Here is a 27,478-nt window from a genome sequence, read left to right as displayed (position 1 = left end):
TCCACGAAATTGCATAAAGATTTCATTTCTAGGTCAACCATGCCGGCCTCAATTATCCGCTCCTTTTCAATTAAACGTTCACAATTTCCCAGCTTCACCTTTTTCATGCACTCCAAGGAGGACTGGAAGCTTCGGATTTCGAATTTTCCGTCCATTTTAGTGCTGTACAGTTCATTGCAGATCTTTTGTTCCATCTCGGTTTGTCATGTGTGCAGGTCAACGTCGACAGTTCATCCACCATGAAATTATTTTCTCTTCCGTCCACAATATCCTTTTGAAGTTTGAACTGCTCCATGTAATTTATCGTGGCAGCTGATTAAATTAAATCTTTCGTTTGCTTGAAATAAAATATTTGTAAGATCGTAGTACTGGTATGAAGGCATGAAGCCATTCTTCTCATTTTTGTTCGTGAGGCATTGTCATCAGAATTTTTCTTTTAACCATGCCTACATCTGTTTTTTTTTTCTCCTCTCCATCCATGAAACTTTTTTCCAAGTTTCCTCCCCTCTGTTTTTTTAACCTTCTACTAGAAACTTTACATCCAAGGTTAAACAAGGGTAGAGCTAAGGTTAGCCAAAGGTAAAAAAAACGAGGAAAATAAAAAAAAAACTAATCCACTTCGGCCCAGGCCCATCAGACGGCCGGCATGGTCTCGTGGCGAAGCGCCGAGACCTCGTCGCCGAAGCCGAACAAGCCGGCGTCGAAGCCGTCGTCGTCCCACTCCGCCGCGGCGGCGGCGGCGGCGACCGCCTCCGGCGAGGTGAGGGCGAAGCCAGCGTAGCCGCCTCCGCCAATCTCGTCCTCGAACCCCCAGATCTGTCCGCCGAACCCGATGGCATCCTCGGGCTCCCCAGCCCCGGCCTCCTCCTCCGACGAGGACGCGGTGGCGGGCGGCAGGCCGAGCTCGTCGTCGGAGGCCTCGAGAAGGAACCCGAGCTCGGGCTGCGTCGTGGGGGCAACGTCCCCGGCGACATCCCCAGCAACAATCTCCTCCTCGAAGCTCCGCATGACGGACGCCAGGTCGCCGGCGGCGCCCCCGGCGTCGGTATCATCGTCGAGCATGTCGAGCAGGTCCTCCGCCCGCAGCCTCTTGGCCTCGTCGGCCTCATCCTCGGCGTCGCGCGCCCTCTTCTTCTTGTTGTTGTTGTTATTAGAACTGTCCATGGACGACGGTGTGTTTTGCCGCGTAAGGAAGAGAGAGAGAGATAGAGAGATTGTGAGATGGAAGAGTACAAAAAGCAAGGGGGGGTTGCTTTGCGGTGCGACGCCGAGTTGGGGGCCGCGTAATATATAGCGTTGGACGCGGGTGCCGGGTGCGCACTCGCGGGGGGGTTTTTGCGCAAAAACGTGTGGCGTGCGTGCGTGGGAGCGGCGCGGCGCGGTGCGGTGAGGGCTTGGTTGGCACGGCTGGCTCTCGTGAGCGGAGAGACGTTTTCTTTATTTGGTTTTGGTCGGGGACGGGTGCGTGTGGCATGTGGAAGACCAGCAAGCAGCCGGCAAGTCAGGTTTCTATGGATGTGGTCGTGCCTTTGCCTTGCCGTGCCGTGCGTTCTAGATGGGGGTTGGAACGGAGACGCCTTCCAAATGGAGTGATATTTTTCTGCCACCGGTTTGGATTTTGATTCGCTGTAAAGTCATCCGTCTCTGCCTCGTGGGAGGGGTAATTGCTAATCGGTGCTGTTTTAACGGGTCTCTTTTTAGTTAAGAGGGGAAAAAAAGAATGGCTATATTTTACCCACGCGGATCTTGATATTTCTTCTTTTTGTTCTGTGTGTGTCACTGCTGTGCACATTTATATGGTTTTACAATAGTACAGTATGGTGAAAGGAATACCTTTAGAACAAAAAAAACTCAATTAATTGTTTTGGAGTGATAATGACAAAATTAGGATTCCAAATGGATACTACAACTATAGAATCGACCATATATATTAATCGACAGTGAAGGGTTAGTGCCGGCAGCTATCATGGAACAGTGTGAAGATCTGACCAACACCCAAAAACTTAAAAAGCATCCCTCACAAAAAAGAGAAGAAAACAGTATTCAAGCACGGTTTCTTTGTTGTCCAAAATGGCTTAGGCAGAAAAACCGAGACGACCCGGCGCACCGTACAGAATGGACCACCCAACCCAACCCAAGTATCCAACCAACCACTCTACCCTTTATCCGGGCAAAAACCACGCTCCCAACCCAACCAGCCAAAGCGCCAAGCATGTGACCCCAACTGTCGGATCAATTCTCAAAACATAAAAATCTTGGGGTCTTAAACGCAAATACACCGCACATTCAAGCACCAGAACAGTGGGTACTTTTTCAAATACTTTTATTCAGAGGATTGATAGGATAAGAAATCTTGGCAGGGGCTAAAGCGCAAAAAGTGGCGGGAGCGTGGAGATCGGGATTCTGGGGCCATCCGTCACGGGCGCGTCGCCTTTTTCCAGTTTCTATTTAATTTCCCGATTTAAATTTCGATTCTTAAGTCCGCTATCCGCTGCGCTTCAAGTCCGCGGGTTTGGCGTCCGCGAGCCGAGCCGACCCAAGATGAGCCGATAGCGATCTTCTTCTCCGACCAATCGCGAGTGGACGGCTCGCTTGGAGCCGGCCCAACTACGGCTGGTGGTTTTGCTTTTTTTCTATTTTTTGACTTGGATTTTTCAACGGTGGGTTCTCGGCGCTTTTACAAATTGGCAAGGCCAACTGTGCGCGAGACTGCATTTTGCCCACTAGTTTTATGGAAAATGCACACCCACGTAACCATCACCAAGTTGTGGTTTGTCTGATGATTAGTCGTAAATAGGGTTGCAGCTAGCAGCCTCTCACCAGGATCTTGTCTTGTATATTATAGCCTCTAGAGTTTGAAAAATAGTATAACCCCTTTTTAGTTTCATTTTTTTTTGTGTATTTGTGTTTTTTTAATTATCCATGCTTATATAGTCATGGATGCTACCAGTACTCGGCCAGTCATATACTTAAAGATCGTACATAAAAAGCTAGTATATCTTTTAAGATCGTATTCTTAGTAATCTACTACCTTCGTCCTAATGTAATAACTTTTGGCTATAAATCTGGACAACTGCTATGATGTTATTCAGATTCATAGCTAAAAATACTTATATTTTGGTACGGAGGAAGTAATTAATAGATATTCGTTTTACAAACTCTATAATAGTTGTTTGTATTTTTTTGAACTCTATAATAGTTAGTTGTAATAACTTTTTTAAAGTAAAGATCGAATTAAATTTCACTATGAAAAAAGGTATTCATTATATTTGCAGTTCAAAGTATGGACATGAGTTAAGACAATCGGTACCTCCAATTATATTTTTCATATGTAAAGTAGTCTCAAAGTAATAACGACGGTGATGTGTTATCGATGAGTTATGTCTCGATAATCCAATTTGTACCTATATGGTTTGTTTGGAAGATGTAGGGATCAGCTGATATAACGATACAATAGATATTATACCGTCTTAAAATATAAAAGATCTTAGTTTTTATTTTGAGATAGAAGTGTCATTCGTTAATTTTTGAATTTGTGCCAAACATGACCGAGCACATATTTGTGCCAAACACTAGTATATTTTAACTCTTTTGTCATCAAGTTCTGCCATTTTGGTTTGTTCCCTAGCTACTTAGTATTGTATCGATTGTGTAGAAAAAGGTTGAAGTTAACAACTTTTTGTAGACTTAATTAAATTAGTTGCTCAGGTGGTAACTTGTTAATAGAGACAGGCAACTAAATGCAGGCCATTTGCAAATTGATTAGTTCTAAACACGTTGTCACAGATCCAACCACAACCAGAGACTTGTAGCATCACTTGTATTGACCGCAAGCCAGAACGAGAGAACAACAAAGCACCCTGACTGGTGGTTGCTCCCTTGCAAACGAACATGATGCACTTGTACTACCTTGATCTTTTGCACCTAAGAAATTTCGTTGGACAATTACGTGTTCCATCCAAGAATTGCACCAGCGGCGGATCGAGGAAAGAATTTTGACAACCACGTCAAATTCGTCCTTGCATAAGTTGAATAAATTCATCCAAAGCAACTGTGTAGATCATTAACCACCTCATATATGCAAGGTAATAAATAGCATTCGTAGCGACCATTGTAACAGTGTAGCGGATATCTACCGTTACTGCTAGAAGGCAGCGGACTGAAGATAGCGTGTTGAAACTTAGCAGGTACTGCAGCGCTCCGCAACCATTATAGTAGCCTGCTATAGCATTTCGTGACCGCTATAGCAACCCACTATTAACTTTGTTGGATCGCTATAATGCTTAAATGATATTATTCACATATAATATGAAAACTTTGCATCTTGTGCCTTTAATATTGATACACAATCTAAATGTATGGTTATTTTTTAATTTCGCTATTGGAACTTAGCGTTCGTTATCTTTAATTCGCTACCTAGACACTAATCGTCTGTCAATCCACTATATCCTATTTATTAGTCCTTGCATATACGATAACAACATAGTATTAGGTAAAAATAACAATCAGTAGACAAACTCGTCAGTTAACTTTTCTGACGATAACTCATCTGATTGGAATAGCCTTAACACATATAGAATTCTTTGAGCGTTTTCCCTCGTACCTATGGAACAAAGTCGTGTGTGCACGATCCTGAAACGCCGTATTGCCGTGGGTTGTGTACCAGGTTATGGTGGGAAACTGGCTAGCTAGGCCAGGTCAAACACATGAACACGTACACCCTAGTGACCCTGCGGCTACACGCATGACGATATATTCGATTGATGCAAATGGGTGCGTACACGGTGGAGGTCGCTTTCCCGTGTGCTGTGCGGTGCGTGCAATCCATCACTCATCGCGATCCGTCGATGGGTCTAGAGATATGCTAGCTAAGCTAACGGAGTACAAGTCAAGTCGCCTGCATATGCCGAGATCCACAGGTTGGAAGGCATCAAGGAAGGCAGGCAGGCAGGCAGCCGGTGGATCGAGTCCGAGTCGCGAGCGTGGACGCACGCATCGACCGATCGCTCGCTTTGCTTCACGTATAGTTTGCCCGGCACGTTGGTTCGCCGTGTTTGCAACTTCGAATGCCATAATCTAAATTATTTTCTTTAAAAAAAATACATTAGTCGCTCATATACACATATCGGCACACTATATTCCTACTACTACAATTAAAGACTGAATCAACTTTATCGAATTCACCATAAGCGTCTCGTTGTCATCAAAAATTCGAGCATCGTGTCACTAGATTAATTCCAGTGAAAAAATCTATAGTAAATGTGAGCACCTATGTCACCAGACTTGATTTCGGATAAGTTTTACCAACAGAGACCTTACTGGCTGAGCGTCGCATAATCTAAATTATTTCTTTCACACCTTTATGGAAACACACATACATCTCTTACCTGATGAGCATCTCTAAGTATCTCGCTATCAATCGACACATTGCATATCAATTATAATAACCCGTAAACATAATTATCCATGCCAAACCTATAACTTGAATCCAACACTACTAGACTCTACGCCTTAAATTGTTCCCCATGAGGGACATGAACAACATAGGGAAAGAAAATATCTCTACCGTATTATAAATCAAACGTAGGGAAAGACAACACTCCCTACTCTTATTTCAATTTCGTATAGAGAACCTAACCAGGTGGGTCATGGTCAGTTCGCATATAAATCTTAAGGGTGTGTTTTTCTCCTCTTTCGCAACTTCTATTTTCTTGTTTTTCATGTGCACGTTTTTCAAATTAGGTGTGTGTTCTTTTAAAAAAATAAACATTATTTTTAAGAAAATTATATTAATGAACCATCCCGTTTTATGTGTCGAGAGGGAAGGGTTTTGAACCCTCAAAGGAACCCAACCTAATTAATTAAAATGAGAATAAAAGGTGCGTCTTTGTATGTGACATATCACACGCGCAAACGTAATAACACCCGTTCAAATTGGGGTACTAAATGGAAAGAGTACTCCTAGTTGTTCTCTCTTTCTTTCTCTTTTTGTTCTTTTTGGGTGACACGTTATTTCGGTTTGGCCTCACACAATCGCTATCTGTGTATTCATGGTTTCCGGCGGCTACTTGTTGCGTCTCTGGCAACTTGGATTCGCTTGGCAGTTCTTAGCCAGGAACAGGAGTGAACCAGCGATACCGTTCCGATAGATAAGAACTGATTGGGTTCTGCAGGTATTTTTTTTTCTCGAAAACTATTCGATCTGCAGGTAAATGTAAACATCATCCACGGATCCGGTGCAAGGAGAAAAAGGCCATGCATGTCCATGCATCTTCTCTGTTCTAAAATAAAATATGAAAATGCCCATCTTCTCGATTCCCGGATGTGATAATGTGCTTGTCAGTTTCTCGTCCGCAACTTCTAATAAAGGATAGAGTAGGCTACAAGGTGATGTATGAGTCACTGTTTCATCATTTCTATCTTCTTAAATAATGTTACATCAGTAATGTAATTATTGACAAAAACGTGTCCCTCTACCAATGGCGAACCCATAAAAAAATCACCAGAATCCTATACATGTCCTAATACATATAATACTCTAATTTGCAATTAATAATATAATTATTATATAAGCTTAAACAGCTAAAGAATGGAATATCCGGGGTCTTGTGACCCCGGCTACAATACCGTAGGAACACCACTGCCCTCTACACACCGATCATTCTGTTTGCAACCCACAACGGTCTGAAGATGCTCCGCTATGGGGATACTGAACATCCAGTCAATAAATCGGAACTTCCGGTGTTGGTATAAAGGGACCTCGTCATGGCACGTGCTCTCGATCGGCCGATGAAACCTAGGTAGTAGAAACAAAAGAAATCTAGTGCCAATTCTAGAAACCGGCAAGAAAAAAATAGGGTAGCGCACGAGATTAAAGTGGATGAGTAAAAGGATAAAGATTTAGAGATGTTTAGACTCTCTCGACGAGAAGTAATCCTCTACTCCTGTTTCGGGTATTGTATCTAAAGGAGGTTGTATTGATCTAAAGATCTTAATGTGCTTATGCCCTGAGGGGGCTCTTTGCCCACCTTATAAGGGAAAGAATCCCAATCGTACACGACTCGGTTTCCTCATATATTTACATAATTGTACACTACTAAGACTTATGGAATATGCCTGGATAAACAAGTCTAGTCTATATTTACATAATATACATATATAGCCCACCTCCTATCTTCAGTTGGATATGCTATCCATGCGCGTATACAGTATCTCTAATCTTCACACCTAGGTAGTAGAAATAAAAGAGAGAACGAGATTCAAAGGGTAAAGGGCTAAGGAGAAAAAAGAAAAGGTAAAACTAATAAATTGATTTTGTCAATTGGACGATGTTTTAATTTAACTATAAGATCTATTAAGACAAGACCACACCTTCTAATTAAGCCAATGCCGATTGAAACAATAGCCCATCAATAAAACTAATATATTATTTCTCTTCCTTTTCCTTTAAAATCGGGTTCAAATCTATTTAAAAATCGACCTAAAATCTTTCTAAAACCCCCAGTCCTGAAAAAGAATTCCAATCCATAACTCGGAAATTCTGGTTAGGGTTGTTTTGTTTATCAAATAATTCCATTAAGAAGTTTTTTTTAAGAAACGACGGTAGGAGATCTATCGGCATTTATAAGCATAAGAGAATTGACCCTGTTTATAAGGAAAACCAGGCCTAAAAACCATACAACTGCACTGTTTACTACGGGGAAACCGGCAAAAACCCACATAGAAGACAAAGCGAAAAAGCCTGTGATAAAACAACTACGAGCCACATAAGAGACCGAGTACGAGCTAGACCTTCAAAGCGAAGCCTCCAAGGAGAGAAGCAACGATAGAAGCCGCTGCCATCGCCCATCCAAAACTGGATTGGGTTTTTACCCGAAGGGGAAGAGAGTCAAACAAAGTGACACCTCCAAGGAGGACACGGCACCCGCAGGTGTCGATGTCGCTGATCCTGGAATACTAGGTAGGGCTTTCGCCCGAGACTCCCTCGAAAGGTGCAGAACCTCCAAGAAACCAGAGCAAAAGTGCCGAGAGTTATCATTGCCCAGCTCATCGGTTAGACCCGATGCAGCAGCTCCGACTCCGCCTAAGCACTAAAACTCTAGCACTACAGAGGACAAAGCACACCGCTCCAAACTCGGCCCTATAACATGTTCACTAGCACACAAGGCACTTGAAGCACGGGCGAGACCAAAAAGCTCTGACCACAAACAAGTTGGACCAACTTCATGGACGAACACGTCTCCTCATCCACCGATAGACTCCACGACCAAGGTCTAGAAGCAGACCGGCCAACAGAAGGGTGGAGCATCAAGGAAGGCGAGGAGGTCTGGCCTGCCGGAGGAGGAACTGAAAGTTGAAGACAGGGCAACAGAGACATCAGAGTCTTCCATGTTTCCGACAAGATCCAAGAAGAGCTTTGTGGCGGAGGCCACATCTCCACCAAGAACCATCGGGCTTTGCAAGAGACCATCCCTGGCAACTGAGACAACCACCTCCAACTTTACCACCAACGCAGCGAAGAGCTGGGGCGAGCAGAGCAGCAGAGCAACTAGACAACTAGGTGGGGAAAAGAGGAAGGGAGGAAAAGGAGGGGGTGGGAGGAGGAGAGGAAGGGAGGTGGCAGCAGAGGTGGGTTGGGGGAGGGGATGGACACCTGGAGAGGCGCCAGAGTCGCCACGGTAGTCTAGAGAGGCGCAGAGTCACCAACGCGCCCTGACGATGACCGTCCCACCGGACCACCGAAAGGGCGACGCGCGCCGGCCTCGCCCGCCGACACACACTGCAGCGCCCCAACGCCGGCTACACGCCATGGTGTCACCACCCGCTTTGACCAGATCCAGCCTGTGGCGGGCCAGATCCGGCGATTGCAATGGCGGATCTACCGCCGCCTTGCCGAGAGGGCACGTTGCTGCCACTCCTCGCCGTCGGTGCTCGCCGCCTCTCCTGCGCCTAAAAGGATGTGCCGCCGTCGGAGAAGGCCCCGTCGTCGCCCTCCTCGCTCACCAGCTGGCTTTCCGGCGGTGAGCTCCGGCGGCGGCGGCGAGGGTGGGGGGGAGGGAGGCGGCGGCGTTGGGCGTTTCGCCCCCCGTGTCGCCTGCACAAGGGCAACGTGGGGAGATGCGATCTCTTAACTAACTATCCAATAAGAAGTTTCAATATGAACAACGGAAGTTCCAGAAATACTGTTTTCTGGAAATTAAGGTGCTAGATTCTGATGTAAACAGTAATATTTTCATACGTAGACAGTAGAAGTACAACATCTAGGAAAATAATGGGGGCTTTCATGAAGGTCGCTTGTGTGTGTGTGTGTGTGTGTGAATTGAGCTGTTTTTTTTTTTTTGGATATTTTTATTTTTCATCCAATTAGATGCTACGTGAAACGCAAGGATCGTTACGTGGTACTGTAGTAGAATATTGTTTGGAAGCTGCTGGTGGACAATGAAATAGCGCGTGCCTGCAGTAATTCTCACACCAGACCCGCGTGGCTTAGTCACCGTTTTGTTGGCCACATCTAAATTTGTCCCTTGCTTCGTTGCTTGTACATGCAACTTTAATTAGGCTAGCTAAATTGCATGCATAGCACCAGGATTCTTTCTTGGAAGGCTATAGCTAGGTATGTACACTTTAGCGGACTAGCGGTGGAAGTTACGGGTACAGAGCACTGTTCGTCCGTGTTGATATATCTTAGATTGACAAAATTAGGGAGAAATTTAGAGGTTGTTAGACGTCCAACCATTGAGATAAGAATGGCTGCCAACTCATTCTTGATCGTGATCGAAAAGAGTTGCACAAGCAAGGCCCTCTATCGGTTGAATCTCATCACAACTCGATCCCACCTCATCTAAAAGAACAGTAAAATTATCAGCTCAACGGATTGAGCAGAACCAATCAGATACTAGCTGAGCAAGGAGATTTATAATAATACTTCCTTCCGATAAATTTGATTTATCTTATTAAAGAAAAAATAATTATATTTTATTTTATTACAAATTGATTTATTATCAATTTTATTCAAGAATAACTTAAATTCTATATTTGTAAAAGAAATTGAATAAAACAAATGATCAAAAGTTTGTTAAAAATTAATGGCGTCATCAATTAAAAACGAAGATAGTATCATAGTGTTAGAGTCCGGCCCTGTTTAGATCCCAACCAAAAACTTTACACCATATCACATCGAACGTTTGAACACATGCATGAAATATTAAATATAGGCTAAAAACAACTAATTACACAAATTGCGACTAATTTGCGAGACGATTTTTTAAGCCTAATTGCTTCGTGATTTGATAATATGATGTTACAGTAAACATTTGCTAATGACGGATTAATTAGGCTTAATAAATTTATCTCACGATTTACTAACTAATTATATAATTAGTTTTTTATTGCAAAACACCCTTACGACATCTATATAATATCAGATATAGTACAAAACTTTCTGAATCTAAGCACCCCTCATTTAGAAAAAGTTTTACGTGTCAAATAGTGGGACTACTTTTGTGGGCCAGAGCACGTGAGGTGAGACGAAGAAACCGATAGTGGCACACAGGTAAAAACCTCTCGATGCGGGTGGCTTGGGTAGCGGTGCGGCAGGCACGGCACGGGATCGGATCCAGATCGGATGCGGCGTAGTAGTAGGTGTCCATGCCTATCCCCGAGCCGGATCGGACATCGGAGCCCGACTCCGAGCCGATGCGGCCCATCCAAAGCCCACGTGTCGCCCTCGTTGCGACCGAGACGTCGCGCTGCGCGAGGCCTACTCCTTGTGGGCCCCACCGGCTGCGTATACGACCGGAGGTGGGGCCCCGCCGCGTTAAATTCCGCGCCTCCGCGGCGCCTGACCTCGAGTGGATGAAAATGCCCGTTTTGCCCCTTCTGTCACTACGGTGCCACGTCTCAGGTTAGAGAGGGTGTTTCCGTCATTACGGGTGCAAATGCGACGAGTGCACGGATTTGGCACGGCGGGGGGTACCGGAGTTTATCGTTTTGCCCCCTGTCTTTGTCGTTAATCAGTTGCCTCGGCAAGACGTGGGTCCAGGTCCGTTGTGGTAATTATGGCAAAGTAGAAGTACTCCCTCCGTCCTATAATATAATGGATTTTGAGGTCTTACTTGCACTGTTTGACCACTCGTCTTATTCAATTTTTTTTAATTATTATTTATTTTTTACTTACTTTATTATCTAAAGTACTTTAAGCACAACCTTTTGTTTTTTATAACTGCACAATTTTTTAATAAGACGAGTAGTCAAACAATACAAACAAAAACTCAAAATCCTTTATATTATGGGACGGAGAGCAGGGGCAGAGCTACAGTATAAGAATCGGTGTCAGGCGACACCGACGACTTTCGGTAAAAACTATACCAAAACTGCTTATCTATATATTATAACATCATAATCTAAGTATAATTAGTATACTATAACACCGACAGATACATCATGACACCAACGGACCGATTTCTGGATCCGCCACTGACGGAGAGAGTACCATAGAACTATGGAGTACTGTATTGTATTCCATGGAGTAATAGTGTTACTGGTACTGACGACTTTGTTTGGTGGTGTCACAGCGAGATGGGCGAAAAAGTCCGTTTCTAAACTTACTGGATCGTTGTGGAAAAAAGAGCAGGTTATGGAAATATTAAACGGTTTATTTTTCGCGTAGATTAGGGTAGCACACGGGACATGATGAAGGCGCGGCGACAAGGATGAAATTACTTATTTATCGTGGTAGACTACCACGTTAATAAATCTGGTCGGTGTAACCAGGGGGCGTGGTCCACGTGAGCCGGACGTGGCTTGGATGGGCATTCCGGTCATTTCAGTCGACGTGGTACACACGCCGTGTCAACACATGTAACCAAGCCAAAGATGCTCGCGGTAGAGTTGGGACCCACATGTCAGTATAAGAGCGTCCGTGGGCAACGCAAGCGCCGACGCCAAGGTGATCGATCTTCTTCTTTTTTTTTCTCTCTCTTTTGTTTCTTTTCGTTTCGCGGATGTTCCTTGCGACTTTAGCCTATAGCAAGCAACCCATCTTATCTTGGATTACTCCATGCAACTTGGCGGTGTAGGACAAATTAATGGCGCGACTCCATCGATGGGGGTCTCCTTCGCCGCTGTACGTTTTTCTCTCCGGAGTTTATCGTTTATCAGACTAATTTGATTTGTGTGTATAAGTAACTTAAGATTTGTGATGTGAATTAGGCTCAAAAGATTCGTGTCACGATTTACATGTAAACTGTGCAATTAGTTTCTTTGTGTACAGCGGCAACTGATTAGCTATAAGTGTTACAGTAACCTACATGTGCCTACATGTGCTAATGATGGATTAATTAGGCTCAAAGATTCGTCTTGCGGTTTCTAGATAACGAGTTATGAAATTAGTTTTTTCATTCATGTCCAAAAACTCCTTTTAACATCCGATCAAACGTCTGATATAACACTAAAATAAAATTTCATTTCACTAACTAAACATACTCTAAACACCCCCAAGATGCGTTTGCCTAACGGAGCTGGCCCAGCCGGCCACGCACATATCACTAGTGGAGAAACCATTTATACTCTCAGTTGGTAACCCCCTTTAGTCCTAAAGAGAGGGTAGCGGCAGTCCCATTAGGTCTCTTTTTTTTTCATTGTTTTTTAGCTAGAGTTTAATCCCTGTATTTTCTCCCAAATCAAGTGGGATACATATCCCCAAATCAAACCTCAAATCAAAGTAACATCCCAAAACATTCACATCACAAATCTTAAGTTACTTATACACACAAATCAAATACATCATAAATCTTAAAAAAATTACACACAAACCAAATACATCACAGATTATACATCTCAGATCATGCAACAAATTATAAAATTATACATCTTAGTGAATCACAAATTGTAAAAAAAAAAAAGATGCCGGCAGCGGCTGCCACCTACCGCCGCTCGCCACTGGGCCCGTGCGCGGCCCAGCCGGCTGCCTGCTGCGTGGGAAGGGAAAGGGGGAGAAGAGGGCCGGGGATGGGAGGGGAAGGGGAGGAGGCGGAGGGGGAGGAGGAGGGAGATCGATCTGAGAGGGAGGAGGGGATGAGGAGAGGGAGATCGATTTGAGCGGATGGGACGGGAGGACGGGGAGGAGAGGGCCGGGGATGGGAGGAGGAAGGGGAGGGGGAGGAGGAGAGGGAGATCGATCTGAGAGGGAGGAGAGGGAGATCGATCTGAGATGATAAGTGCGAGGCGGTTGTGGAGGAGAGGATAGGGAAGAAGGATTATATATTAAGCGTTGAATTTTAGTCCCGGTTGGTAATACCAACCGGTACTAAATCTTCTAGATCTTTAGTCCCAGTTGATAACACCAACCAGGAGTAAAGTTAGAATCTTTAGTCCCGGTTGATAACACCAACTGGGAGTAAAGATCCCGGGGGCCTAACAAGGCCTGACAGGTTACCGGAACTAAACATCATCTTTAATCCCGGTTGGTTGCTAACCAGGACTAAAGATCAAATATGCCCACTGTAGCCACCAACCGGGACTAAAGATCTCGATTTTTAGTGGGACCGGGACTATTATAAATTTTGGCCAACCGATCAAAGATGGTTTATCCACCACACCAGTGTATGCACCGGCGGTTACACTTGCCAACATGCTAGCTAGCTTAGCTGCATCTCGACACAAATTGGGCATGTCAAGTCGGTGAAGGAACGTCCTTTCACGTTGCCCAACCTGCCAGATTACACCACCGATCCTATCTATCTCCTTCGTCGTCACGCGGCGTAGTGGTTATTTTCTGGCACCAGCAACGTACTGGTGGTGATTATTCTTCCAGAGGAGCTCGCTCGCTAGCTAACTAGTAGGCACGGATTTCTCTCTTTTTTGCATGCAACTGGGAAGCTGTAGCTACTAGTCGTCGTCGTCGTCATCTACTGATCTGCAACGACTTCCGCCACCGATCGATCACACAGCTAGCACAGCTACCGCTCCGTCGATCGAAATCATTCATGTCGACGACATGTTCATCGCGTACCAGCTGTATTATTGTCGCCGTAAATTTGATTAAGCTCTGCACCACTGGATCGGGATCTCATCCTACACGTCGCTGCGTACGTACGGATTGCAACTTGCTATAATTGCCAAGTGCTGACTCAACTGTCACCGTCCAAGTGTGTATATACGTGTCTACTGGACGTATCAACAGCGAATCCAGCTAGCAGTACGTAAGTCAATTATGGCCTTGTGTAGTTTCCAAATCAAAAACTTTCATCTATCACGTCAAATGTTTAGACATATATATATATATAGAGTATTAAATGTGAATAATTTTTTTAAAAAATAATTATATAGTTTGCGTGTAAATTGCGAGACAAATCTTTTAAGTTTAATTGCGTCATGATTTGATAACGTGGTGCTACAGTAAATATTTGCAACTGACAGATTAATTAAGCTTAATAAATTTGTTTTACAGTTTTCTGGCGAAATTTGTAATTTGTTTTATTATTAGATTACATTTAGTATTCAAATATGTGTCTGTATGTCCGATGTGCAACCAAACTAAAAATTTTTCCCAACTAAGGCCTATATTCCTTTGGCACGAACAACACGTAAGTACTGTACTTAATCACGTAGCTTAAGCTAGAGCCTGTAGAACTCGTGGAGACGATCCATCGACCGATCTCGATTCAATTCATCACTCCTTGTTTTTCTTGTCTTGGCTTGCAAGGGATTAATGGATGTGGATCCTTCTGTCGTACAAGCATATGCAGTTGTGAAATATCTCTCTAAAATTTATGGCCGGTGCTTGTACATGTTTAGAAAACGACCAACCTTTTAAAGTCTCTCGCAAGCGTGCCAAGACCAATCGAATCGAACCCCAGCAATTGATCGATCGATCGAGCCAACATTGCACATGAAGCAATCGTATTCAACAGTGGATGCATGTTTGGTTAGTTGGGTTAGCAGCAAATGGAGGTTTGAGTATAGTACTACTAACTTAATTAGTACGTTTGCCATTATGTTCGTCAATTGTCACGAAGCCAACAATTAGTGCACACGAAAGGTACATATGGCCATCTGGGAGAAACTACTGCTGCAGCTGCATGCACACCAGTTTTGCTTGTCTGCAGATAGGGTCACTCGTTATGATTTGAAAATTAAAAACATTGATTCAACAAGAGGACAAATGGATAATAATCCACTGCAGAGATGTTCTTCTCTTCTCTTCTCTTCTCTTACGAGGCTAAGGGTATGTTTAATTTGCGAAAAGAAAATTTTTGGATGTCACATCATATGTTTGACCGGATATCGGAATAAAAAAACTAATTTCATAACTCACCTGGAAACCACGAGACGAATCTTTTGAGTCTAATTAATTTATCATTAGCACATGTTGGATAATGTAGCACTTATGGCTAACATTAACTAATTAGGCTCAAAAGATTCGTCTCGTGATTTCCCCCCTAACTATGCAATTAGTTTTTTTAATCTATATTTAATGCTCCACGTATGTCTACAAAGATTCGATGTGATGTTTTTAGAAAAAAAAATTGGGAAACTAAACCAGGCCTAAGAACGATGGTTAAAAACGATTGGTTATCTATGCACTCCAATCCTAGTCTTGAATTGATACTACTCCCTCCGTCCCAAAATATAAAGACCTTGTATTTTGGAATGGAGAGATCACTTATATTTATTACATTATTTGACTAGATTTTGACAAGAATTTCTTATAAAACTAGTATAAAGTTGTACCCAGACAAATTCCAACCATCTAAAAGCCTTTGATATATTTATTTTGTCACTGACATCAAGAAAAAAATTAACTAGTTCACCATGTACAAAACAAAAGAACATGTAACCAATAAATATTAAGATGATTGTTTGGTTTTTGGTCAACAATTTTATTTATCAAATAAAGACTACAAATATGTAATTTGAAAAAAAGCAAAAAAAATATGCTTCAAACTTTTGGATGGAGGAAATATATAATAACAATATCCATCCAGTCAGCCTAAGATAACCCAATCGTTTCCATCTTTCATTCCGATTTCAAAGTCAAAGAATGTATGTATTATGTTAAAAAAAAGCGTACGTTTATGCATTGGATCCTGGAGAAATTAAAACATGATTTAGGGAGTCTTTTACCCCTATGCCATTAAGAAAGTTAGAGGTTACGCGTGTGCCATAAAAAAGTTTTGAGTTACATGTATCATGGTATACATGATACAAACTTTCGTTTACCCGTGTGTCATTCCATCCACCTTCTGTTAGAGAATGAGCTACAGAGCGTTAGATCAACTATTGAATAAAATTTTCCCACATTCCCATGCATTTGATATACTCCCTCCGTATCATTAAAAAAACGAATCTAGAACTCGATGTGACACATTTTAGTACAATTAATCTGGACAGGATAGAGAATATCTATATCCATATTTATTGCACTAGGATGTGTCATATCTAATCATTGTTTTTTATGAAATGGAGGGAGTAAGTAGCGTGATCTACCACGTAGCGTGTATCATACACATACAAGTACATAGCATGCACGTACGTAGGCAAGCATATATATCGCTCATTTGGACATTTAAAAGCATATGAATGATAAAACACAAAAACAAAAAAAACTAGTATTTTCAATTTGATAATATCTATATTGCAAAACACATGGAAAAAAAATACACGAATGACCAATTGGATACACCATAAAAAACACAAAAAGAAAGTGAGGATAAATAGACTCAAAGTAATTTGTCGTTGGTTTCTGTTTGTCTAAATGTGTGTTAGGAAACATATTTGTTGGGGTGTGTGTGAGCGTGATACTATGTTTATGTTTATAGTAGTGTGTGTGCATCTGTCGTATAATTATGGGAAGAAAATCCTAAGAATTTCATAGCGGCCTATAAGGTCCGTAACTATGTTTCAAATGATCAAAGAGGAACATTTTCCATCGTATTAAAAACCTATAAAGTTATCCTTCTGAAAGTATGATCGGGTGGCGAAATTTTGTTGTGCATAGCGGGGAGCAAGACTTACCTTACATGATGGCTGGGCTACTGTAGTATACAATTTCTTGTTTTGTAAAAGAAAAACTAAGATGCTATAATTTACATCATTTTGCCAATATTTTCTATTCTGAAACTTTACAGTGTAATATATTTGGGTTTTCAGGCCTTGGGAGTAAGGTTACACAACCCTAGCTGCTCTGTTCCTGTCTCTGCCCATGGTTTTGCTCCTCTAGTCCTCTTGCACCCTCTATAATCAAAGGATAATTAAGCTCTCCACTAATGACTTAGACCAGTTTTGGGTCAAAACTGTGTACATCTGTACCATAATGCAAGATCAAAATCATCCGTTGTGTACGTTTCTCCTTTACTTTTCACTGCAGACAAGCTTGGTCTTTCATTAGCAAAATCAAGAGAAAAGAATTCCTCGTCACAAATCCCAATTGCTTCAAAAGCGGGGAAAAATCACAGTTCCGTCCAAATCAATCAGACATGTTCAGCCGTAAGCACACATCAATGACCTTCTGACTTTCAACCAAGAACAGCAATAGACCAAATTAACAACTGAAATTTGTTGCTCAATGAGAGCAGGTACAATGGCAGACAATTAGCCAGTTATAAACATATTTTAATAAGATAAAAGATGAGAGAGAAAAGCAGTGGGCTATAAATCTGTAGCTAGCTGCAATACGGACTCTAAGACGTAATATGTGTATGACAGGTGGGATCATATACTAATAGTATAATAAGTAATTATTGTATGAATTTTAATTGGAGCTAGTAGTAGGCTATACTATTAAACTTGCTCTCAAAACTGCAATTGACATTCCATATGACCGCACATACCCGCACAAAAAAAGAGAATAAAAATATACATCAGCTAGAAGAACAAAATAATTTATAAATCTAAAGTATTCTTGATGGTATAGCAGTGAAGTTGTGGCTACATGACCCTATCCAGCAAAGTTCAAATCGGCGTACAATTACACAAGTGTATTTTCAATATAAACGAATTTAGTGAGGCTAGTAATTTGCCGCTGGTTCTCTTTTCTTCCTCTTAGGCATATGTTAGAGGTACATTTGTTGGTGCCTACTCCTTTCATTCCCTAAAAAACCAATCTAAAATTGGATGTGACACATCTTAATAATATAAATCTGGATATACATATATTCAGATTCGTCGTACTACATTCGGTCTTAGATTCGTTTTATATGGGACAGAGGGAGTACGTGTGTAGTGATGTGTATATGCCCGTGCATTTTTCGAAAAAAATAATGCATAAATCCAACCATTTGTTGAGTGGAAAAGTCGCTGCTTCTTCCATGTTCTACCCGACGCCGTCGTCACACGCAGCACATGTCCACTGATACGTACGCTTCATCGATCGCCCACGGCTAAGCAGCCACCACCAACAAGTCATCCACAAACAATTCCATCTGCATATATTTCTTGACCAAAGAAAAGAGAGAGAGAGATGTGACTTTTTAATTCTCGAGGGGGGCAGATTCCACGTCTTAAGATTACCTACTTGATCTCGCTCTCCTCTTAAGAATTGTTCATGATCGATCGACGGCAAGTCAGCAGCGAACAAACGTCAGTTCGATCGAAAGAGAGGTAGGCCGGAGATTATAATAATTGATTAATAATCATTCACCACTTCAGCAAGTTGCACAGACATGATATTCCTCTCGTCTCTTTTGTGGCTTCTTTTTTTCTCTGAATACGAATACGAATGAGGCGAGGAATCGTTCTTTTGTCCAGGTCAGGGAGATGTGCGATTTGCTAACCTGAGGAGATAAACAACTACTACTCCAGCGTTGTGTTGCTCCAATAATTCAGACACTGACGCGGACATGGAGAGGCCGGGCAGCGAAGGAGAGAGCACGGTGCCGGCACTTGGGCCAGACAGAGATAGGCACTGCGATTTTTGGTCCGGAACTGATCTGTGCGTGACTTGGCAAAAGTGTGTGCAATCATCCATGCGCATCTACAGATAAAGATCAAAGCAAAAAAGAATGGTACTCATATCAATCAACTCTATAAAAGTATCTCTCACTCAAGAAGAAACAAAAAGAACCGGTGAATTTTTTTCATATTTCTAAGATTCTGAGGGCCCTTTGAATCGCATGTTAGAAAAAATGGAGGAATAGGAAAAATACAGGATTTTGATAGGAATTGAAGTTTAAAACAGATTATTGCAAAACACAGGAAAAACACAGGAATGGTCGTTTGATTGGAGCGCAGGAAAAATACAAGAATCGGATGAGAGAGATAGACTCAAAGGAAATTTTCCAAGAGGTTGGAGCTCTTACTAAATTTCCTCAAAAATCCACATGCAATGTACCATTCCATAGGAATTTCATAGGATTTGGAAAGCTTCAATCCTTTAAATCAAAGGGCCAAATAGGAAAATTTCCTATAGGATTTGAATCCTATGAAATTCCTACATAAACCCTTTGATTCAAAGGGGCCCTGAAGGAGTGCAGGGCACCTCTAATATCTGTATCATGTATTTGCCAAAAAGATATAATATGTGTCAATTGTGTGCAAAATTGTACTATTTTTTTTAACGACTCGTACGAGATGGTGCGAAGTTCTATTAATATAGCATGAAAAAAATTACAAGATTACAACCCTGTAAGGTCATAACCAGTAAAAAGGAAAAAAAATACAACCACCCACACATTGACAGCGCCACCACACAGGTCCGGAAGAAGGCTAGCACCGGACCGACCGCTGCTAGACCAACCAAGCTCCACCACCGCTCAACCTCTGTCGACATGTGGGACCACTATGTACTGGCGCCCCCCGCCGGCAAGCCTTCGTGCGCCGTAGACCGCGCCACACCAACCGGCAGCTCCTCCTCGCACCGTGGTCGCCTCCTCCACCGCCGGCCGCGCCTCTCGCGTCACGCCGGCCTCCTCCACCGGGTGCGCCTCTCGCGCCAGTCTGGCCTCCCGCCATCGGCTGTGCCTCTCGCGCGAAGCCAGCCTCCATCTTCGCCGGCCACTCCTCTAGCGTCGTACCGGCCTCCACTACCATCGGCCGCGCCTCTCAGCGCCAAGCCGGTCTCCGACCTCTCCTCAAAACACTGCTGCGCGGGCCAGATGCAGCCGTTTGCCACGCCCTCGGCTAGCCGTCCGAGACCGCCATGCCTCCTCCACCCGCAGCCACGGTCGTCCACGGTAGCTATAGCAGCTGCCATCGTCTAGCTACCTGCTGTCCACCGGCACCCGCTGTCGTCGCCCGCGAGCTCCACGCCGCTAGCCGCTACTCCACACCACCACCGGCCTCCACGACACCCTTCCGCTACCGCATGCACCGCACCCGGCCTCCACGACGCCTGCACACGCCGCGGACCTCGCCACCCACGAGGCCGCACGACAGCCTCCACATGCCGTCGGCCTCCACGACGCCTGCACAGCAGACCTCTCCACCACCCTCCGCCATCACCGCTGCCTACCACCTCCTCCCCGCGCTTAACTCTAGATCCACCGGCGGCCGACACAGATCCAGTCGCAAAGTCCGTCGCCGCTGCCTTCGCGCCCACGGCCGACGCCATCCCCGCCGCCTTCATCCACCATTGCCCGGCGCCGCGCGCCCCTGCCTTCGCCATCGCCCTCCCCTCCAGATCCGGCCAGAGCAGCTTGGATCTGGCGGTCACTGCCGCCACCGTGTACTATAGTTTCAATACAACAAGTACATAATTTATTTATCTGTTTGGAACTAATAGCACAACGAAAAGGACCAATAAAATCTGCACAATAAGTCTATGTTCATCTACCATAACAGCATCAGAATTCCTAGAATATGTAGCATAGCTACTCTGACGAAGACCATCAAAATTTTCCATATCTATATCTATACTAGTGTTATGGCTGTCCAAGAGATGCCACCGATAAGTTTTTCCGGCACTGCTAGAATACGCTATGATCGATAGAGTAAAAGTGAGCTTAGCCATCATAGCCGGTGTTTTATATCTAATCAAACATTATAATCGATTCAGGCCTGCGTTAACCAATTGGATCACTTAATGTATCATATCTTCAGTTACTGCCCGCGGTATCCGGCCGTAAACAAGTTGCAAGATAATTTGAGTGCGTAAGTGGCGAATAACAGTAGTTCTGAATTTCACGGAACCACTATACGAAGCATATTCAGAGCACAAAAGCAGAAAACCATAACGCTGCTCCACTTGTTCTGTTTCCAATTCTGCAACATGGCGATTGTTTACAGTTAAATTGTAACTTAATTTTGACATGAACCTACCTTCTTTTCGTTGTCTGAATGTTTTTTTTTTCTTTTGCATCAGCCAATTATATGAACTAAATCAATTGTGGATTGTTTTGTAATGCTAATCTGATCTGTACCTCAGAATTAAGATAGGATTATTAGTGTGCTCGAGCAAGGACTAGAGCACTTGCGTCTGTGCAATCGTGAGACAAAGCTCCACCAGAGATCATGGACGATTGCCAACCTACGGTGTTGACCTAACATGACATTTCATTTGGGCCCTCTCCTCCTCTTAAATCTTAATCATTCACGCATGACAGCAATTTCTTTCCGGCCTCACTGCCCACTGTGAAATGATCACCTGTCTCCCATTGTTGTTGATCCATCATCCGACCATTTCCCAGAATTTCCTAGTGCCAAAAAGCTTAATTAGTTGATTCATTACTGCAACTTGGCTAGTACTAGCAGCCTCAAGTCTACATTTAGGACGACTTAGTTGGGACCTCACCTCTAGTCTTTTAAAATTCTTTCGTTGGCTTTTACATGTTTTCTTTTGTCTTTGATGCGAAATGAAACTTCCAGTAGTGGCCGTGTCAAACGCAGTGCCAACTTCCTGAAGCTGTCCCGGTTAGTGCGCAGGAAATTTTTGCTACCATCCATCCAATAAGAATCTGAGCTATTATATGGATAGAAAACTCAAAGTCTAGTTCCAGAAACTAGGCCTTGAGTTGAGCAACTTTGTCTCACTTTTATACAATCAGCTTTTGAAACTGCCACCATAAAGTGCAGCGGCTGAAGAACTTCCTGCAATCTCATGTGAAATTGCAGGCAATAGAGAGGAAGAGAAGGATAGATTGGCCATCTAATCTTCCTCTGAATACTGACTACTCCTACTTAGGTTAGGTACAGCCATTCTAGAACACTTCTTTGCAAGAATCATGGTACAAGATGGGCTAATAGCTTTATGTCGCTGCTTCAGGCGCAACTTCTTTTTTTTTTTCTTCGATAATGGAATCCAATCCGGCCTCTACATCAAAGATGTATCCGGGGCAATGTGTGAACGGTTTGCACCAGTGATTGGATGATCCAGTTCAAATCTTCTAGTCGGATCAAGGCATGGTGAATTTGGGGAAAGAGATGGAATTCCATCGAAATGGATGCATCAAAAGATGCCGCAGGTACAGATGAGTTGGGAGGCCTTTGTTCCTAGTAAAGCTGTGGGAAGTGGCTTTGGATCTTTCCTTTATTTAGCACTCTGGCTTTTGCTTTTTGTGGCACTCTTTTGTTCATGGTCCGCAGCAGCATACGTGTTGATCATTTCTCAACGCGACAGAGACATTCACAAATGGAAGAAGGCACCATGAATTTCATGCAAATTCATGCTGTTGGAGTATGACATCACTGGTTTTTCTTCCTTGTGAGGACTTGTGAGTGACGACTTCTTAGTGAGCATGCCCTGCTTGTTTGTTCTGTTTATTCATCCCAAGAACATATGGGTCACTTGTAACTTGTAACATATTCCGTGCCCTCGTCGATCTTGTTTTCTGAACCGTGACTGAGATGCAGGGATCTGCCTACTGTATGTCTGCACATCACTGCTTTTATTTTATGCCAGCGCGAACCACTAAGTTAGGAAGTTGCATCATCTGAAGAAGTGGTTCGTCAGTAACAACAACGCCTTTTCTTTTCATTTCTTTTCCTTTTAATATAAAGCAAAGAACGACCTCTCTTCTTTCTGGATAAATCGACAAAGCAATTGTGGAAACGCAGCCCAACTATCTTGCTACACGTCTGTTTGGTAATTTGCAGCGTCGAAGTAGATGTGATCAAACTGCCAATTCAGATATTCAGAGATGCACGCGTCTTCAGAGAGAGAGAGCGTTGTGCGGTAGCTTCACGGAGCGGGTAGACCAACCCTCCCTACCCCAGCACACCCACCCCGTCTCAATTTTAATCACGAAGAAAAACACTAAACACGCAGCATGTTGTTCCATCACCGGCAATGCCACATCAGCATGAAAAGGGGTTATGGAATGCCGGGCATAGTTTACGTAGCACCTTCGAAAGACTAGATCGACATATCTTGAGATTTACAAAGTCACCATGTAAAAATGATAACTCCTCCGGAAGACTAGGTCGACATATCGTAAAAATGGTAACTCCTCTAGAAGACTAAGTCGAGATATCTTAAGATTAATGAAATCACAATGGGCGCCATCTGTGTTAAATCTAAGATTTAAACCCAAGTGGGCTATTTCCACCACAAGAAACCTAATCATGTTACAATCCTCACTAAATAATTAAATTGATAAATGTGATTGATTCTCAATCAACCGAGAATCGATTTCGTAGATATGCTACTGTTTTCGACCGTTTCGGATCATTTTCACCCTTACTAATATCAGTGGAACTTTCTTCTTCCAATCGTCCAATGTAGCCTCCGTTTGCAGCATATCTTGAGGAAAAGCTGGATGTGTGCGAATATTTGAGAGAGATGGAGGAGGGTGAGAGAGAGAGAGAACAAAGGTGTACGACAAGTCGAATGTTTTCGGGCACCAAATCACATGAAGCGAAAGGGACGCAAGACGCCGGCCGGTCGAAACGTGCAGCCCGTGGTGGCCATCCCCCAGCATGCAGTAGCAGTGCTGATCCGAACTTCCTTTTTTCCCTTTTGCGTTTCTGTGTGTTTTACATGAATCATGTAGCATGCATTTTTACTATACTATCTGCTACAGTGTGTGAATCGATTTGACCGTGTTAGCTTTTGGCGACAGGAAGAAAAGCTAAGCGTGACCACTAACATATACTCCCTCTTTACTCGTAAAGGAAATCGTTTAGGACAATGTTTAAATCAAACATGGGGAATATAAATCATGAATAACTCTCAAGTTGTTGAGTTTGAAAATATAAAAATTATATGAATAGATTTGTCTTAAAAAATATTTTCATAAAAGTATACATACATCACTTTTCAATAAATATTTTTATAGAAACAAGAAGTCAAAGTTGTATTTTGGAGACCGTATCGCTGTCCAAAACGACTTCCTTTATAGGTACGGAGGGAGTATACTACTACTCCCTCCTTTCAAAAATCCGAGACCTATTTCTTTCTGCATCAATACCAAGAAGCAATTAACTCACTCACCATGTGGCAAAACCAATGAACATACAACCAATAAGCACTAGAGTGGCTTCTTGATTTTCGATCAACAATTCAATTTAGCACATAGTGCCTACAAATAGGACTTAGATTTTTGGAGAAACCAAAGAATGAAATAGTACTCAGGTTTTTGGAAGGAGGGAGTATATCTTAAGATCCACCGGAGTGCTGTAGCTGGGACGCTGTAGCTGGGATGCTGTCACAGTAGTGTCATTGGCATCTCCTTTTTTAACGATCATAATCAAACATAGCGATGATTCATTAAATAGAGTAGAAAAAATTATAAAACTATTGTCATGTAAGACAATAGCTAGAAAAGAAAAAAATTTTCACCACCACCACTATGCACCGATAACGCCTACATACAATCAAGGAGAAGATTAACACCGGATCGATCTCTACTGAGCGTGACCGGTTGCCGCTAGACCAATAAAAAAGTTATAGCCGAGACCGTCCAAACCTAAACTCTTTGGCCACCAACTCAAATCTATCCAAGATTTTGAGATCTCGTTGTTCAGCAATTTGCATGTTTATGATTCTAAACTTATAGCAACCAGTACCACGAAGGTTACACTCGCTGTGAGACTTAACGTCTTACTGCACGAGCTGACGATAGACATGCATCACCTGTATCGGCGTTCTTTTTTTTTTCTTTTTTTTTTTTTTTGGAAGCCACCTGTATCGGCGTTCTGATGCCGCCTTCATGCGTCTTTGGATTGTCGTCTTCTTTGCAGAATTGCAGTTGAGGGCACAGCCCGGTAAGGTCAAACAAAACCCAATGAGTAATGGTGGGCCGGCCCATTCAGATTAAGGCCTTTGTGCCGGCCATATAAATCCGGCCCGTTTGTCAAAATTGCTGCAGATCAGCATCTGCGTGGTCGTCTCGTCCCAAACCAGACACGGCCCAGTCAGATACTAGTATTGCCTGCCAGGCTGCTAACTACTCCTAGGTGGCTCCATAAGTGAGATTTGAGACTTGTGAGGGTACTTTGAGATACTCGTACGTACGTACAGTATCAAATAGTACCGTACTATACACTACTAGTACTCCAGTATTAGCCCGAGTACTAGTATCTTGTTCCATCACGTTGTGGAGTAGGACTGTAGGAGTATATCCCGTCACGTCAGATGGCCAAACGTGGGCGGTGAGACGAGCGAACACGGGCAGGTGCAGACGTGCAGCGCCTCCTCCTCTCGGCGCAGGACCCGGCCGACCACGAGGCAAGGCACGAGCCTCCTCTCGTCAAATCTGGTTGTTCTGGCAGAGTGGCGTGCCGTTCCGTCCGTGCAACGCATTGTAGGAGTATTATGCATGTTCCTGCATAAAAATACTCGTATTATTACGACTCGAGCGGCGTCAAGTTGGCAAGGTGTTGGGTCCCGTGGATCTGCGAGCCATTACTCACGCCTCTTTGCCGACATATGGCCACGCCCCTGTCGGCCCTTAAATGACCCTTAATCCATCGCTTTCTCGACTGAGATACGGCTAACACACACTTTCTCCTCCCGTCCCTTGTGCCACGATACAAATATACAATGCCGCTATCACCACTAGTATACACGTAAAATATCTGTCAACCACACGATCGATGCACGTCAAGTATACGCATACTCCGTCTGTAGTAGTAGTAAAAAAACACGAGACTAAAAAACACTAGTAATACCATGAAAAGTAGAGATTGGAGAGCTTTGGAAGCTAATAGTTGTACAAAGGAGTGGTTCACGATGTCGGCATGCGATTTTGCGTACGCAGACAGACAGGCGCACGCCCTCGTCGACGCCCAACCTCCCCAAGTTTCCGGGGGTTTCCACGTGAGCCGTCCCTCCATCACTGGCCGTTGCTACGCGCACATATCGTGGAAAAAAAAAACTGCCAAAGCCACACACCCTGGCCCGGTACGCTGCACAGCACGACTCCGACTCCGACTGCACCCAACAAAATGTCAGGAGGATTACTACTGCTGCTCGTTTCCCTGTCTACAGTACAACCTCGTGCGCTTCATCAATTAATTAACTCGTTAATTTTCACTATCTGAAGGGAAAAAAAAAAGCGGTTACCTACAACGTTGTGTGATTGGTGCGTTTACCGGTTGCAAGTTGCCTCGCCGCACGGGCTCCCGTCACGACTCGGACCTGGCCCGATACACCGCACGCCAGGATAGAGGAGGCGACGCGACCTGGTCCGCACATACCGGCTGCGCGCGCGCGCGGCGACGGCGGCGCGCCAAACCAGCCGAGCCACTCGATGCTGGAGTACACTACAAAAGCGCGAAGAGGCGGCCGCCTCGCTGCCAAAACACTCCCACTCTCACTGACTCACACCCCGTCACTCCCCTCTTCTCCTCAGCTCGCCTCGCCGCTACGCGCGCTGAAGAGGAGGCATGAAGCGGACGAGAGCGCAGCAGCCGAAGCTCCAGGAGGGGCAGGACGGCGCCGGCGCGGCCGGGAACGCCAACCCGAAGCCGCAGCGGAGGGCGAAGCAGCCGAGGCAGCCCAAGGCGGCGTCGGCGGCAGCCAAGAAGGCGGCGGCGGCGGCGGCGGCGCGCGAGTCGTCGTCGTCGTCTGTGGGGGCGGGGGCGGCAGTGACATCCGCGGCGTCCTCCTCCTGCTCCTCCGGAGCGGACATGGCGCCCACCGTGCCCGACGTGTGTGGCGGCGGCGGCGGCGGCGCGGGATACGAGGCCGGGGCGGCGACCACCGTCGAGTGGGACCTCGACGGCGGGCTCAGCAACGGGTCGTCGTGGTGGACGTTCGGGGTGGAGGAGGAGAAGCTGCTGGGGTGGTTCCCCTTCGTGGAGGAGGACTTCCGCTGCCTCGGCGCCCGCGGCGACGCCGAGATGGCCTTCGACGACGACATTTGGAGGATCCACCAAATCTACGAGATACCCAATTACGCCGCCAAGTGATCGATCGGATTCATCTTTGGTTTTTTCCCCTAGATTACTTGGTAGTAATTGTTGCGTGGTACAGGAATCAATGTCGAGTGCGTAGCCAACAATGTGTTGACGAGGTTAGCTAGCTGGAGTAGCTGATGATGTGGTGGCATCTCAATTCCCAGATTGCAAATTGCTGCAATTCCAAATGCCCCTTCTTTGCATT

The 27,478-nt window shown here is 44.2% G+C and overlaps 2 protein-coding genes across 2 annotated transcripts; one reads left to right on the top strand and one right to left on the bottom strand.

Moving 5' to 3' along the window:
- Positions 1 to 316: 316 nt before the first annotated feature.
- Positions 317 to 1,274, bottom strand: LOC127761189 (uncharacterized). The gene has a single exon (XM_052285474.1). It carries the CDS (start codon positions 1,162 to 1,164, stop codon positions 634 to 636), a length of 531 nt encoding a protein of 176 aa, XP_052141434.1. The 5' UTR covers positions 1,165 to 1,274; the 3' UTR covers positions 317 to 633.
- A 25,385-nt stretch (positions 1,275 to 26,659) lies between these two features.
- On the top strand, positions 26,660 to 27,478 carry LOC127766334 (uncharacterized). Its single transcript, XM_052291408.1, has one exon. The coding sequence runs from the start codon at positions 26,761 to 26,763 to the stop codon at positions 27,283 to 27,285; it is 525 nt and encodes a 174-aa protein (XP_052147368.1). The 5' UTR covers positions 26,660 to 26,760; the 3' UTR covers positions 27,286 to 27,478.

Source organism: Oryza glaberrima, chromosome 1, assembly GCF_000147395.1.
Source record: "Oryza glaberrima chromosome 1, OglaRS2, whole genome shotgun sequence".
NCBI lineage: Eukaryota > Viridiplantae > Streptophyta > Magnoliopsida > Poales > Poaceae > Oryza > Oryza glaberrima.
This window is presented reverse-complemented; position numbering and strand designations above follow the sequence as displayed.